Below are 17,340 nucleotides of genomic sequence, written 5' to 3' on the forward strand. Positions count from 1 at the left end.
CTCAGGCACTGAGAGAAACTGCAGCATCCCAAAGGCTTCCCCTCAATTGTTTGCATTTCCCTGGGGAACATAAGGAATATACCCCAGGAATTCCCTGACTGAGCCTTACACACTGTCAGCTTTAAGCTTTGCTTGGAGTGAGATCACCAGGCACTGTTCCTTATCTTAGTAACACTCAGCTTTGTGTATCCAGAGTCTGACCTCAAAACGAGGAGATTAAAATGAATTAATAAACAGGAGTATGAAAATCAATTTAATTCTTCAGTCTCTTGGGCTAATTAGGGCAGTATTTTTAAGCTTTTCCCCGTGACTTTGAAACGTTGTGAGTTTTCATTCTGATGTATTCTCTTGCTTACAGAACTAAACTTATAAGAAAAAATATGAATTAACGTGCAGCTCTCCCTTACAAATTTTGGCAATATTTGGGTTTTCTGACAGTACACTGAATTTCTGAGATGATCAAAAATTGGAAATAATTAATAACAACTGAACAGCAGTTGTTTGAAAACATAAGGGAGGGGGTTATGGCTGCAAAGTAGGAATTTATTTAATCTCCTTAAAGGAAACTGCTCTAGGAGTTTAGATACTGCACAAGTCCTTTGCTGACCTGTGGCAGCAGGACAGATTTCATCAATAAAAAGCATCTGCCTCCCACCTCTGTTAACTGGAACAAACTGTTAACACGAACTTTTACAAGAAAAGGAGCCCGTGAATATGGTCAAACCAAACATTTGTTCAGAATTTGAATTTGTGTGGATTTGTCTGGATTTGTGTGGCCTTTATTCCACCTAAATAAGTTGTATTCTCTCTGAAACCAAGTTTGCCCTTTAGAAACTATGCAGGGAATCTGGTTTAAGTTGTTTCTATGTCCCAAAGGAGCTTTCCATGATAGTTTTTGCAATACTCTGACTATAAATTTGGCCATGCTTTGAGAGAGGGGCTGGATCAACCAATCTCCACAGGTCTTTCTTCCTTCATTATTTTGGGACTCCACATCCTTTACAGTTATTTATTCTAAATAGCTCATCACAGTCTGACCTCACTTGCAAACTCCTCCCTAAGTGATTTTCCAGTTAACACCAGCAAGTGCTTGTTCTCAAATATGTAGATTTTCACTATAAAATCTATGTACAAAGTAGTTAATATTTTCTCATTAACAGAAAATTTACTCTAAGCTCCAGTGTGGCCAAATTTCCCTACTTGCTTTCTATTAGACCTAAACACAGCTGATGCACTTTTTGCCAACCATCTCTGCTAACATTCCAAATAATAAATGAATTTGTTTGACCTATAAGGAGGTAACTTTCATGTTTCATAATAATTTTAAAACCAGATGTGGATAATGCAGAGTTATTTGTCCAGCTCTGAAAGGAACATTCCAAATGGGATATATGAGCCATTTTATTTAACTATAATAAATATTAAATCTCAACCAAAGAGTGGGAATTTATGAATTAAGGTGTGAATATATCTATCCACACTCCAGGTACGTGATGAGTACATCTCAACATCCTCGTTCACCTTTTAAAACCTGCAGAAAATATCTCCATAGCAACTTGCAGATCCCAACTGTGGCAGTCATTTCCAACCAAGCAAAAAAATTAATTAGCAAGCAAGAATTTATGTTCTTGAAAATTAACTGGAAAAGTCAAAAGTAGGAGTAACAACTTCTGTATGTCAGTGTTCTCCCAGACTGGTCTAAAAAGCTCAAATGATGTGCTTAAAAGTAAAGACATAAAGATAAAAGTGCTCAGCAAACTTCAGGAAAAATTAGGAACCAGTATCTCAGAGGAGCTTTCATGGGACAATTCCCAGTGGTGATTTGCAAAAAAAGACATTGCACATGTGTTTACATGAGCAAGATGTATTTCAAAAAGTGCCACCTACCAACACATAGAAATATTCATTGCTGGGAAGCTTATGGGCAATAAAATTCTTACTCTGTCCCAGATATTACCAGCAAGGTCACAAATCACATCCAAGCTGAGACTATCAAAGCCAGTTCATATATCCAAGATGTTCCCTCGAAAAAAAATCCTTACATGCCTTTCAAAAAAACCCAAAACAAACCAAAAAAACCCCCCAACATATTTCTACCCTTTAAGAAATAAATTAAACAAAAATGCAGTTAAAAAATACATCTTCTGGGGTTTGCAGTTTAACACATGAGAGAATACCCAGCATATGTGATGCAGAAGAGGCCAAAGGTGCTGTAAGGCAAAATTATTTCAATTCCTGACTTCTCCACGTTCCAGCTGTGCCCTCCCAGCTCAGGAGCACTTTGTGACTATTCCTCAACCAGAACCACGACAGAAGCAGTGCAGGGGCAGAGAGGGGAGGAAACCTGCTGCTCTGGTAGGGATGAGGCATCCCAGATTTGCTACAGCCACGGGAAGAAAAGATACCACACAGAGATCAGAAAGAAGCCACAAAACCAAGTCTGGTTGGAATGGGGCAAACACCCCCCCCCCCCAAATTCTCCTCATGTTATCAGCCACTGCAAACCTTTCAGTCATGGACTCTGCACAGTGGTGGGTGGATATAGAGTGGAGTGTTTATTTGTTTAGTTTTTTGCTTTTTATTGCCCCCAGGACAAAAAAAATCAGCAAAAATAACACAAATTAATTTTCAGTCTACTTTCCCTGAGCAGTTATTTTCAGTGGGCAAAATTTTGCAGTTGTAATTTTTGTCCAGGACTTTTATTTCTTAAAACTATCACCCCCTTTGTAGCACAAAGCAAAGATCAAAGATGTTAATTTTTTAGCTACTGGATAAAAGCAACTGCCACATATTGGTAGAAGTTGTACCAAGACTGCAGGGGATCTGTAAATGCATCTATAGATGAAACCTAAATGGATCCACAGACTAAATCCTGCCAATTACAGGAAGTCATTTAGAAGTAAAGGGACTGGTTGTGGTTTTCTCAGGAATGTGACACAGATAAGAATTTTGGGGATACAGCAGGGAGAGCTGGAAAGCAAGTATGATTCCCAGCTGGCACATTACCTTGTCCTTGGCCCAGGATCACAAAGAATGGAAGATAAAAGCTAGCAAAATTAATTTGCACTCCTTTAAAATAACAGTGAGGAGAAATGAGGATGCCCCAGCCCAAAAAGCTTTGTACCCCTTGTTTCTGTGCAATAATAGGAAGATGCCATTCTCAGTTGCAGATTGGCACATCCCACCAGTAAAGGGGTCAAGGGGAGGAGAATTTAAGGACATCCCATGGCCATCACAAGAGCCATGTCTGCTGTCAAGACTCATCCAGAGGCAGTGTCCCACTGTCTGTTTTACTCTGAAGACTCATCAGATCAGTCTGGGGAAAAAATGTGATTCAGTGCAGACTTAAGAAAACAAAATAAACTGAGCAAGTGTGTGACAACAAAACTTTTGCTGGAGCACAAGTCCTCCTGCTTAGCATCAGGCCATTAAAATTCTTGGCAGCAGCACACAGTCCTGGCTTGCCAATGGCCCACTTTCATGCAGCCTATTTTTGTTTAGGAAAAAAAAATATTTCAGAACATCCTGAATATTAAACCTTTCTTCAAGCTATGATGATCAGGGAGATTAGCTCTGATCAGCAGTTTTAGGCCATATGTAAATTTGGTGTCCCTAGGCAGAGCACCAAACCATGAAATATCCTGCTTTTTTTTCCTTTTGGCTGCAGTAATAAGGAGTCTGCTCCACAGATCCTCATTAATATTGGTCCACACCACCTACTTAGCATTCAACAGGTTGTAATTCCTGGACCTATGAGGGACTAGCCCCCAGCCAAGGTAGAGCAGATTTGCAAGAGAAAAGCTACAATAACAGAGAAATCTTTACTTCATTCGGTTTCTCTTAATTAATGCTTTTTTATATGTTTTCATTTCTTTGGCAGCTGCAATCCAAGCAAATTTAGAAGTGTTTAAGCAGCATCACCACAGCCCATCCTCACAGACGTGCTTATGAAAATGCTAAAATCCATTAAGTTAAGGAAGATATTTTTCCTCTCCTCCAGCACACACTGTTTAAAACCCTCAGGACACACCAAAGTAATACCAGCCCTGAGTAAATATCACACCACTTTTTATGGAACAATATATTTAATATAGAGCCACAGTGAGAATGAACAATCTCCCCGCTCCAGCCTGTGTGGGGAACATCCCTCCCTGGGTGAGGTCTGAGAAAACAACCCTTGCCTTTGTCAGAAAATTTGATTTATTGAATGTAGAGACATCTACATTCAAACCAGTCTGAGTAAGGGTTCTTGTAAAAAAGGTTTCTAAAGTGTAGTGCTGGAACTGCTGGTTTAATCCAAATAATGATCAAGGAGAACATCCAGAATCTTGATGTCTTTCCCTTACACTTTCTGGTTTGAGTAGCTACCTGTTAAAGAACTGACAGAGAAATTGTGATCTGGAAACCAGCAAGAGGGGGAAAAAACAAAAGGCTTGCTTGCTTCCAAAAGGATTCTTCGGTTTGAAGGAAAAAAATATTAAAAAAAAAGAAAAGAAAAGAAAAGAAAAATGAGTTAAAACTTTATTCAATAGCAATGAAGCCTGAAGCTGATAATTTCGACTTTCTTGGATACAGCTGTAGCAATGAGAAAATAAGAGCCCAAAGGATGGATAAACTATATTATCTTAACTAGCAAGGGCAAACCTTCAACATATGAAATTGGAAAAGCTACACTATTAACTTTTTTCCCTGGCTAAAAAAAAATACGATCAAATTTTCAATTCTGCAGTTCTTTTTCACTGAGCCTGCAGCATCCACCCAGCTGCTCCAAGTGTAACCTCCCCAAATGAAACTGCCAAATAAGCAAGATTACAACAAGCCCAAGGGGCATGTCTATCTTTTTGTCTTATAATCATTTTGAGTACTGTGGGGTTTTGCGAACGGAGACTATGATGGAGTTCAGCTCAAAATCAAGAAGGCAAAACTGTTTAAATTAAAAAAACGAGAAGTTTGCAAAACAATGCTTGCAAGTGTGTCCAAACAGTAATATATGCAATTTCATGAGCCATTACACTGTCTGTTAAAGAATGCTGAGGTGTCTCCACAGATTTTGTTTTCCAGAGCTCTGGCCCTTCTCTGCTGCAGCTGGAAAATCAGCTCCTGTGTCAAGTTTTGGCCAAGCAGATTTGGGGACTCATCCCATCTGCACACAAAGCTGACATAACAGTCACAGTCCTGCCCACTGCATATTGGTTAAATCTGTTACAAACTTTGCTTGCTGAACCTACATTTGTTTTTCTGTCATTGTACAGCCGTGATGGTAGGCACTGCAAAATCCATTTACTCCCAGCCACACCACAGGCATTTCAATATCTCAGTTCCCTTCATTAACTTAACTACATTATTTTAGTGTTATTTCTTATTCAGTGTCTGGTCACTCTTTAATTAACAGAAATTCTCGGAGTGGCTTTAGGATATGAGCTTTCTCTCAAATAGGATTTTGTCTGAGTATTCCTCCAAATTGTTCATAAAATTATTGCACAATTTGTCAGATGAAAACCTCAAACCAGTTTTATTTACTGGTACTGGAGTTACTGTATCTGAGTGGAATGTTGATCCCAGATAACCAAGTACCTAAATAGCATTTTTCTACCTTAAAACAATGAGTTGTTGTCTCTTAGTGGAAGAATACAAAGCAAGTTCAGTCGAAGCACATCAGTAGGATGCTCACTCCTCTTACCTTAAATCCTGGCTTTGTCTTTACAAAGAGGGATAGGGACCTTTTGTATAAGTGACAGGACAAGGGACAACAGTTTTAAACTGAAGGAGGAAAGGTTTAGATTGGATATTAGGAAGAAATTCCTCCCTGTGAGGGTGGGGAGGCCCTGGCACAGGTTACCCAGAGAAGCTGTGGCTGCCCCATCCCTGGAAGTGTCCAAGGCCAGGTTGGACAGGGCTTGGAGCAACCTGGGCTAGTGGAAGGTGCCCATGGCAGGGGGTGGAATGAGATGGGCTTTGAGGTCCCTTCCATCCCAAACCAGTCTCTGATTTTATGATTCCAGGGCTTGCTCAATCCCAGTCCAATCCTGTAAACATTCACAATTCCTCGACTGTAGCACTTGGACAGCCTGGGGGAGTAAGAACCTATTCTTGCATATAGGAAAAAACTCTCTATTGTTTAATAGTTTGATTTGCTATTATATGCTACTGTGTAAGATTTATTTTAATATCATGCAACTGCTGTGATTGCATTTTTATAATTGGTGCTCTGCCCCAGAGGAGAACTTTTTGAAGAGTAAAAAATGCCACCTTAGGTGCTGAATCAGAGAATTTACAGAGTGCTTTGGGTAGCAGTCCTAAGCTACGAAGCTTCCCAGCAAAGGTGCTGCAGGTGCTAAAGTATTCAAACCTCTAGATCAATGACATTAATTAACGGTTCAGGCAATAAAATAGAAAAGAAAATCAAGGGAGTGAATTAAATTTTGAAAGAAAAGTCCTGTAGGGAATCCAGCTGATGCCCTTCTGTAATCTGTGTGGATTTTATCAACCAAGCCAGGCCTACATTATCTCCACATTCTGAATGGAAGAGCTGGTGATGTAACAGGAATGATTTTTATTCTGTGCTAAAAACGGAGCGTTGCAGGTTTCCTCTGCAAAGACTGGGATTTGTAGTACAGGGGCTTTTAGCAACAGCAAGCCTGCATGAATTTCGTTGACATTCCTACATCCATTGATTTCACAATATGCCAATCTCAGCTGACACAAAGAACTGTCATTTAACAGGAAAACACAAAGAGATCCTTCATTAACACTCCCTTTAACTTCAGCGTTTCAGAGCCTTCCAAACTTCTCAGATACTTGGGAGCACAGGGCTGATGGCAAGAAATGACAGATAAAAAAACTTTTAAACAACACCTCTTAAAAAATTTAAAACTGCTTTAAAGAAACATGCTATATTTATAACTGCCAATGGTAAAAGAAAATGACTGTTCAAGAGACATTTTTTTTTTTTAATCAAACATCAGGAAATTCAGATTGTAAAATCACACTGAGAGTCTGGCAATATTTTCAAAGCCCAAAGGAGCTGGTTGTCACTGTAAATGAGAGACTGCAGCTTGGAGAAATAAATAACACATCTTCAGTGGGGAAAAGTAAAAGAGGTTTGACCAACTGAATGTGCAGAGTTGGGGGTTTTTGGTTGCTTTTTTTGTTTGGTTGGTTTTGGTTTGTTTTTTTTTCTTTTTCCCCAAAACGAACTGTGTAAAAACATGTCTTTTACCTCCCTCTGTGAGATCAAGCATATTCTGCCCTTTCAAAGCCTAAAGCAATGAGGCCAAGAAATCCTGTTTCCCTGTGTGCTTAATAAAATTACACCCTCGAGTGGACTAGAAGAACATTTATAATATATATTAATTGAATGAGTAATCATATGACCCCTTAGACAAGCCCTGCAGAGTGTCATAAATTATTTCATTAATTAAGGTAGCTTTGTCTTGAGATGTGTCTCTCGATTTCAAAACCATGTCAAAAATACATTTCCTTGCCAAGTTTCCTGACAATGCTTTTGATGATTAAAATGAAACTATATTAAAAATAGACTGTGCTCTTTACTTTTATAGTAAACACGATATTCTGCTTTCCTCTCCAAGACTGTACAGAGGAAACTGATGTATTTCTCCCAGGAATGTCCCACCTCCTTTCTCTGAGGTGCTGGATGTGCTGCCATAATGTTTGCATGGCAAATATTCCTATTTTATACAAAATCATATTTTTTATAACAGTCCTACTTCTTAGAACAATTATCAAATACTGTGCTACTCTTAAGAACATGTTTTACCCACACTACGTTTTAGAACAGAACAGCAGTATAAGCACACTGTTAATGAACAGATGTGGAACTGGGACAGAACAACCCAAGAAAACATGTACTGTCTTTACCAGCATAATTCTTAGCACATGGTACTATCCATCTGTAAACTGGTTTATAAGCATAATAAGTAGGGATTGTGGAAAAATCAGTTAAAATGTTTTATCTAAGTTATTTTCTACTTGTACTTTGGAATCAAGATTTCTTTTGGTCTTTGTAGTGTTCACTTGTACAAAGCTGAAAACGTGAGACTGAGGTCACACAGTTTCCATCTAAAGGATGTCCCACACATTTTACTGCTGCATATTTAAATCAGAGTAATGATGAGCTACAACTGTAGTTCAAAGATATCACTGTCCTGAATCTGGATCTGTTAATACTTTCTTAGATCCATATTTAAAAGACATTTCTACTGGGAGTTTCCAACCAGCAGAAGATGGATGGGAAGTAAGAACTGTGCACCACTGTGAGATTTCACCTTCAACCTGTCTGTCACATTCCCTAAGTGTGATTCTAACTCACTCATGCATTCTCTGCACATCACACACACCAGCTGACAGCAACTTTTTCCCCCCTGCAAGAAACCCAAAAATAAGCTTTTCATCCTTACTAGAATATTCTTTGTCTGTAAATGTGCCATTTTAAAAAAAAAATCCCTTACTTACTTCTGAGCATGTTAGTGGTGCTCACTAGGAGGGCTTGATTTCTAAAAATAAATGTAATTTCCCATCTATTTTCAGTGGACAGCCACGGAAAACTATTACACAGAAATGGTGCAACTATGGGTGGAAATGAATGGTGGTGTGCAAAGGTGACATTTTCTGTATTTAAAAGATATAATCTGAACCAAGAAATTAGAGTTTCATTTTCTAGAAGTTGGGCTCAATGTGTGAAAGCCATGTGAACTATTTTGAATATTCCCATAAAACCCCACAAACTTCTCATACTGTAAAACCAGATTACCTGTCATTATTTCTTCTGTTTGCTTTTTCCTGGTGGGTCATTCTCACTAAGGTTTCTTTTCCTATTGCAATTGCTTTCACTCTTCCAAATGTAATGTGCAACTATCCTTTGACTTCACGGGATTACAGACTGCAATTTAAACCCCAAGCACTATATTTAATGGTGGGAAAAGAGATATTGTGAGTGTTTGAAATAAAGGGAGAAATGAGAGGGAAAAAAGCCAAGAAAATATGAACCCACAGTTGAAAGAGAGTATCTCTTTTCTATCTCTTTTTCTTTTTAAATACACTATCTACCTGATAATAGCTATCAAATAACATTGGGAAAATTAATCAAATTATCCTGCAAGAGAATAAATAATCCTGCCACTCTGCACTGGTCAGTTCTCCACTCAGCCTCCTTCCATAACAAAGGAAGGATGGATGTGTCTGTTGACTGATCCTGGCATTGCACACTAAGGCAAATCCTGCCTGTGCTGACATTTTATAGGCTTTTTTCATTTGGCACTTGGAGTAGCGGCCACACCACGGAATTGCTGCCAGAGGAAATGATATCCCACTGTTCCAAGCCCTGGGAACACAACCCCAGGATTTACATCCAGCTGAGGGGGAGGACACGGTGGGCGGGAAAGGGCTTCAGCCGTTGCCTCTCCTGTCATCAGTCCCCAGATCATACCATAAATTTATGGCACATGACTGCAAGTTGTGGGGATTTATCCCCCTTTTCATGCCCTTTAAAGGGTCTGAATGAACCCCATTGAGTGTTCAGTGGTGACAGGGATGACAGAGCAGGGCCAGGCAGCCTGCGGGGCTGCTGGGCCTGCAAGGAGCTGATGGGAAGGCAGCAGCCAGAAATGGGGATTTAGAAGAGTATAAACATAAACTGAGGTTTTATACCAGTAATAAAGCCTATCAAGAGGGTATCCTCCCCCTCCTCCTCCTCCTTCTCCTCCTCTGCTCAGCCACAGGGCCAGGCATTTTTCCATATAACACTTTGGTGTCTTTCAATTAACGGATGACACGAATGAGGTTGTCTCATGTGTCCAAACTGCTTGGGGTTTTAAAGCTCATCCTTCTCTTTTCTGAGAGGACAGAAAGAGATGTGTAAAACAGGTGCAAAAGCCCAGGTGCAAAAGGCACTGGTAAATTTATTTTAGTGCATAAATTTCCCTTTGCAAACCATTACACAGTGAATTACACAAACTCATTTGAGCCCTTGGTTTTCAGTACCCACCAAGGACTCCAGCATTTTTTAAAAAATTCATTTGTATTGTAATTAAGAAACATGCTTATTTTTATTTAATGAACCTGGGCTATAATGCAAAAAGAGCCAAAAGCACAAACCACCAGTGCTTCCACTGTTCTGTGCATGGAAGTATGAGCACTTTATTACATCAATTGTCCAAGGGAGAGAGACCATAGTGTTTTTACAACCTTTAACATCAGGCATTAACTCTGATCTGGCCATTAGACTGATTTTTGGTATGTCAAGTGTATAACTACAGAAAAGCAGATGAAAGCTTGTTTTAGCAGGAGGGACAGTGAGCACACAAATCATTGTGCAGTTAGAGGGAAGTTAAAGGGAATTTTCTGTCTGGGACTGAAGAGGGTGACTCACCATTTCCAGTCCTCACAGACAGACCAGTAATTCTGACCTGTGCACCTGAGCTGATCTGGAGCCTTTTCTGAGTTTAACCTCTTTATGCCAAAAATCAAGACTAATTGAACCCTGGAGTGGGCTGTAGAGTCCTGCTTCCAACACTCCCATCACAGACTCAGTTGGAGTGAACTGCTAATTACTACAAATGAGATTATTTTAATTTTCTCAAAATGTACTGGACACCTGTTAATTACTGGATAATACTTTAATGGGTTATTCCTCAAAAAAACCACAGGCAGATTAGACTGCATGTGCACCTTTGTCTGCCATAATACAATACATTATTAGTAAATCCATAGCTTTTCTTTCCATCATGTACATACACAGCAACTAAAACATACCAGGACCCTACTAAGGGACCAGATAAGTAATTTTGTCTGCATATGCTCATCTCTCTGCAATATGTGCACATCCTATATATGTTACATGTATATATAAATATACATCTCTACATCCACAAAATACACATATTCATATGCAGCTGTATTTTATTCCACACAGATATGAGTAAAAATTCCTACTGGGATATACAAGCAGCTGTGCATAATTAGCCTGGCTTCTGCTTGGCAATTTAAATATTGACATTACAGATGTTTCTACCTAGTTCAAATCTGTTACATTTCCAGACCAGATTACAAAAGGCACTGAGTATATTTTTGCTGAAATGAAGATGATTAATCCCAGGAAAAGATTGCTGAAAGTTTGCCATCAGCAAGTTTTAAAGTATGCCCAGAACTGCACACATTTGTAAGCAAAGGAACTTGAAAACTGCTCTGTTGAGTTGTATCCAAACTGAGCATCCCATCTTCAGTAGGGAAGGACCAGGGAAAAAATATGTTAAACAGGTTTGTTTGTCCAAGTATAAGACTTTTCTATATTCTCATGCTCTATCCATCTTTACAAATAATTATTTTATGACACTGAAGAACACTCTTGGCTATTCTTAATTCCTTCTGCTTCCTCTCTAAATGCCTTCAAGTGTCCCTTTATTTCTAGCAATTATTTCTAGACGTGTCAGTTCAGGTTCCATGGCTGGAACCCAACGTATCCAGGCTATTGTGCAGCACAGAAAACAAGTTACTTTTTTTAAATGAAGTTCTCCAGCAATTTTCCTAAGCATTGCAGTTAAGGTTTTACCTCACTGGGTTTGCAGCGTATTGTTGTAAGTCACATAATGTCAAATGTGTTTAAACTAATTTCTGCTGAATGCCTGCAGCAAGTGAAATGAGGTGGCTGCCAAGTTCATTTAACCAGCCTTCACTTCCCAACCTTTAAAGAGTGAGACATCCAAGGGTTTGTGCCTTTGGAATATATAAGATTACAGTCTCTCTCATTAATGTGCTGAGGTGAGTCAGACACAGGAGACAGATCCTAAAACCTTGAGCTGGATAGATCAGGGATCTATAGGGATAAACTCTGTCACAACTTACAAGACAAAACCATGAGAAATCAGCAGTACAGTTAACACAAAACCCATTACAGTCAGTCAAAAAATAGCTACAGGTGTCATTGATTCAGGTTCAGCTATTATTTTCCTGTACATACAGCTGACTTCAGTCTCACAGAGAAATTAGAGATGTAATAAATAAAAAGAAATGAAAACTATTTGCATTCAGTGGACATTTACACTTTGACCCAGTGAACATCAAGAGACAAATCCAAGATAGTTTTTTGAGCATCCTTCATTTTCAGCAGAACTATTTCAGTGAAAGGGTTTAATTCAGAGCATGAATGAAGATGAAGGTGGCTGTGACAGGAAATAAGGTTATGCATACAATGCAAAGCCTTTTTTTTTCCAGCTTCAAAAAAGAAATACAACAACACAATTGTAATCCAAAAGGAAGGAATCAGGAATCTTACACACAAACATAGGTACACAAAGATTTCTATCAAGCTCTGCAGTGCAACCATTGATTGGGAGCAGCCAGACAGCAGAACCTGGTGAATAATTTGAGAAATATGCCATAAAATGTGAAGAACTATGGAAAACAGATGTAAACAATGTGAAATCTTGGCTGACTGGATGCCATCTGCACAGAGAACTGTGACTGATTCCAGCCAATTCTGATTCTACAGGTTCATTTGTGAACAAAGTAATTTTGCAAGCACTGGTGTTCCTGACACCAGGAAAATGAGGTTATGAAGTTTAGTGGGATGGACACCTGGAAGGAAGGGGGATAAGATAAGGGAAAGAAAGTTGAGAAAAAATTTACAACTTTGACTAACAGGAAAGACAATCAAGATGCTAAATGATACATGGATCACTAGGGAAAGGCAATGAGAGAAAATGGATGGAAGCGATTACAGAATAATTCACTGGAATTTGGTCTGAGAAACATGTCAAGTGAATCAGAACCATAAACTTCAACGTGGTAAATCAAAGATAGTTTATGAATGAGCAAACACAGGGAACTGGCAGCTTAAAAAAAAAAAAAAAACATATCCATGGGAGAGTAGAGAATTTTGGTATAGAATTTGAGAAAATAACTTACAGCAGGGGACAGTTCAATGTTGTCCCATAGCCTGGAATTAGTAGTCAAATCTAAACATTAGACTAAATATTGTTTGGGTACATGTGGTACATACGAGCTGTAAACCTCTGCTTTGATGGAGGGAGATGAGGCCACTGAAAGACTCTCAGGAGCTCCCACTCACAGCCAGAGCTCAGGGACCACCAGCAGGATTAAAGCTGAACCACTGAGCAGTTTGAGCTCTTTGGCACCACTTTCTTTTCCTGAAATATGAATATGGAGGCTGTGAATCTCCTAAATCACATCACCCTGCTCAGTGGTCTAGGAGTGTGTATCTAAGTGGGCATGACAAGAAGATGTTGCTGTTTGGGTGAAAATGTAATAAAGTTGGTCCCTCGATCTGATTAGTTACTCACGCTGTGCTACAACTATTGACTGGCTGTGCAAAGGAATCGGTGGCATTTGTGAGCAATGTGTTGGAGCTAATCATGAAACCTGGAGGGAACTGGAAGTGGGACAGTCTAGGGAAGTTTCCTCCGAATTCCAAAGAAGCAATCAATACCTGAAATAAATTAAGAATGTGTACTGGAGTCCTACAATAGAAAAGAGTTAGTGTTCCACTTGCAGCTGTACTCTCATATACGAAACACATTCCCTGTTTGAATGAAAATATCATCAATATAACATCACAGAATCAACCTGGTTGGAAAGACCTCCAAGATCATCAAGTCCAACCCTTGATCCAACACTGCCTTGGTTACCAGCCTATGGCACTGACGCCACATCCAGTCCCATCTTAAACACCTCCACAGACAGTGAATCCACCACTTCCCTGGGCAGCCCATTCCAATGGTTGATTACTCTCTCTGTAAAAAATTTCTTCCTAAAATCCAACCTAAACCTCCCCTGGCACAGCTGAAGACCCAACTCTCTTGTCCTACTGCTGGTTGCCTGGGAGAAGAGCCTGAGCTCACCTGGCTCCTCCCTCCTGTCAGGGAGTTGTAGAGAGTGAGGAGGTCTCCCCTGAGCCTCCTTCTCTCCAGGTTGAACAACCCCAGCTCCCTGAGCCTCTCCTGTGTTCATTGTACACTTGTCACAAGTGAGGTAAATAAACATTCACCTTAAAATTTTAACCTGGTGAAGGAGCAGCTCATAATGCATTTAATACCTGCAGCTTTTCAAATACGGGGAAAGTAAAACTCACCAAAAGGTTACATCATTTCTAGAAACTGCATAAATAATAAAATAAGGACAAATAACTTCTAGTCCTATGGGTATGTAATACATGGGAGTGAAAGGCACTGTCTATCCTTGTTCACAGTAAGCAAAGCAGATGTCACCACATTAAGCTTCAATGAATATTAAATATTCATGAAAATATAATACACTTGTTTCCAGCTTTCATTTGAAAATATAAGTCCATCAGCCAAAACCTTAAGCTCATGCTCATACCTTCAAGTGTATAAGGAGGATAAGGCCCTGTGCTCAATGGTGTATAGACAGACATCCAAATATATGACCCACCACTCTGATCTCAGGGAAATCACTGTCAGTCCACTGACATTAGTAAGACCTTCTTCTGGCTTAGATTTCTATCACCAAGAGCCAGGTTAACTCCAGCAGATAATCTGTTCATACAATTACTGCTTAAGAATGCTCTGGAGATTCCTCTCAAGTGGAAGTGAAAAGTTGGTTAATAATTCAACAAAATCACACAACAGCTGAGAACAACAGTCGAACCAAACTAATTCAGCCTGTGGGAAGAGTTTAAATAGGATGGTTGTGCCCAAATTGAAATTTTGAACAATATCTTATTCTTATAGAATTTCATCATCAGACAAAATCAACGGTAAATTTAATCAGAACAATTCATTGTTAACTTTAATTCTCCAAGTGTGTTTTTTATTTTGTTGCAACTGTTGTATCTGCACTTACAGCATCTGTTTATCAACATTGTTCAGTATTTCAATCTGCCCTACAATATTAGTTTATTCATAATAAGCTTTCAATTTATTTCTAGTATTTACTATATTCCTGCTATATAAACAAAGAAAAATTACTCTTCCAGCAGCTAAACTTAAAGAAAAAAAAGTTGAAATTCCCACTCTGAACAGAAATTTTACATGCTATTTGGTCTGAATATTAATCATATCCTAGGGGTTTTCTTAGCTGATTTAAAAGATGCATAAAAAAAAATGAACCTAAATCAAAGCTTTTATTTCCAAACTTTTTTTTTTTACTTTAGCAGCAGAGACTTTGTTTTTTGGACTTGCTGTTCTAAAGGTTTGCTGGTCCCACCTCTTTGTGCAGGGGAAGGATTCGCCGAGCCACAAAATCAGCAAGAAAAGTTGCACAATATGATAATGATACATTTCTCAAAAGTCAATTTGTGCACTATTTATAGAGATATGATTGCCATGGACTCACCTGTGGGAGATCCCTCCATGACATGCCCCACATAAGGCCCTTCTTTGAACATTGGCCTGTTGTCGTTCTGGTCAATGACAAAAATATCCAAGCGCACTGGGCCGTCGATGGTTTTCCCACCCAGGTCTGTGACCTCAACTTCAAGCTGTAGGAAGGAAAAGAGAGGAGTGAATTCATTAATTCATCATCACAGGGAGCTGAGAGTAAGAAAAAAACAGCTCAGATCAGTGCTGTTGGAACCAGATCTTGCCCAGGGCGACACTTGCAGCCCAATCTTCTGGAGCGGGCTCAGAGCAGATTTCTAACCTAAGAAACAAAGACAGATGTACATTTGAATTAAGATGGCAGCTTGAAAATGGCATATTACCCAAAGAATGAAAAGACCAGAGTATAAGAAAACAAAGACTCTGCAAATTTGGTACTAATCGTGTGAAAATTTGGTTAGAATTTGTTTCTTTGCTTTTTTTCAATCCCATTTCCAGTGCACATGTGTAGAACTATCTGGTACAACTGACATATCTCCTAATGCTCATTTTAAAGGCTTTTTAACAACAGAGCAAACAGGAAACAAAACAAAACCACGAACCTGCAAGAATTCATTAGACATTAAATGTATTTTCTCAGAGATGGTGGCATGGAGTATTAAGTCAGGCAATTTTGACAGTTCTCCAGCATTTCTAGGAAGGTATGGAAGGATAAAACACATGCAGGCTCCTGTAAGCAGAAGACATGCAAACTGCAAACACCCACATCCCAGTGTTGAACAGAAAGCTGACATCTGCAGTTGAGGATTGGTTTGGACTTCCTCTGCTTCCAAAAGCTGGAGAGAAAGATCCTGCTGTATATCTCCACCCTCCAAACCAGGTGCAAGGGAAAACCACAATGGCTCACCAAAGCTTTGTCTGTTGTTAGGGCAAACCAAGCCAAAACTTGTTAAATAATAGAAAAGATCAATTTTGATTTTTCAACAGAAAAGATTACAGTTGTGTGCTGTACCTGCAGTTCTCTGCCCTCACCAAGAAATCAATAAAATACAGCAATAAACATGTCAGAGGCAGCACTATCATTCTCACCTGCCCTCCCCATCCCCAGACTCAACTCTTTAATGGAGTTAAGCCAGCCAGAAAATGAACCTGAGCTCCAATGTTAATATCACTCTCTTCCAGTCTTTCCTGAGAAAGTGGTAACAGCAGGGGCTGGAAATCTCTGAGCATTTTGTTTATACTGTTAATTTATTCTTCATTGCCATGTCTTATACCTGTAAGTTATTTATAACTTAGTGATAAATCCTAGTGGGAAAGAATTAGGTCAGAATTTTAATTCCTTATTAAAATGGATGGCTTATTATCACCTCTCTCTGTATTTTGTTCTGCTTATAGATACTTTCCACATTTTTAATTCAATGTGATGGGTGTGAGTAGGAGTATTTGTTACGAGTCAACTACCTACTCAAATACACTGTTTGTAAATAGTGTCACAGTCCATTTTAACATCTACTCCCTGCTTATTCTCACTTCTCTGGTAATTGTTCTTGCAAGCCTTTCACAAGCCTTATTTCCCCTATAGATATATTTATATATTTTCCTATATATATTTATATATTTCCATATATATATGGACAGTTTAAAAGCTAACAAATACTCTGATTTGAAGACAAATAATTCCCATGGCATTGGCACAGCTGAAGCTTTATGAGGGCACACACCCCTTCATCTTCCAGGCTTGTTTAACCCTGTACTCCAAAGCCATTGCAGGAATCTTTGATGGCATATGATGTGATGGGGACTAGGAAGAAAAACAGTCTTATTTCTGAACTACATTAAAGTCAGATAAAGTTTTAGCTACAGTTGGAAACTGTTGACAAAATGAATCATAAAATAGTTTGGGTTGGAAGGGACATTTAAAGATCATCCAGTCCAACCCTCTCACCAAGGACAAGTTGCTCCAAATCCCTTTCAACCTGGCCTAGAACCCTTATTGCAATTTTCTTTTCCTTATATCCAGTCTAAATCT

The 17,340-nt window shown here is 39.1% G+C and overlaps 1 protein-coding gene across 3 annotated transcripts in view; it reads right to left on the minus strand.

Annotated features, from left to right (window-relative positions):
- CDH13 (cadherin 13) overlaps positions 1 to 17,340 on the minus strand; it is a 446,130-nt gene that overhangs the window by 178,594 nt on the left and 250,196 nt on the right. For all 3 annotated transcript variants that reach the window (XM_051801744.1, XM_051801745.1, XM_051801743.1), the window contains one exon: positions 15,328 to 15,472. In XM_051801744.1, coding sequence (XP_051657704.1) covers positions 15,328 to 15,472 — 145 coding nt within the window. The remainder of the gene's footprint in view (positions 1 to 15,327; positions 15,473 to 17,340) is intronic.

This window comes from Manacus candei, unplaced genomic scaffold (assembly GCF_025592945.1).
Source record: "Manacus candei isolate 608988 ecotype Guabito, Panama unplaced genomic scaffold, ASM2559294v1 h1tg000053l, whole genome shotgun sequence".
Classification (NCBI taxonomy): Eukaryota; Metazoa; Chordata; class Aves; order Passeriformes; family Pipridae; genus Manacus; species Manacus candei.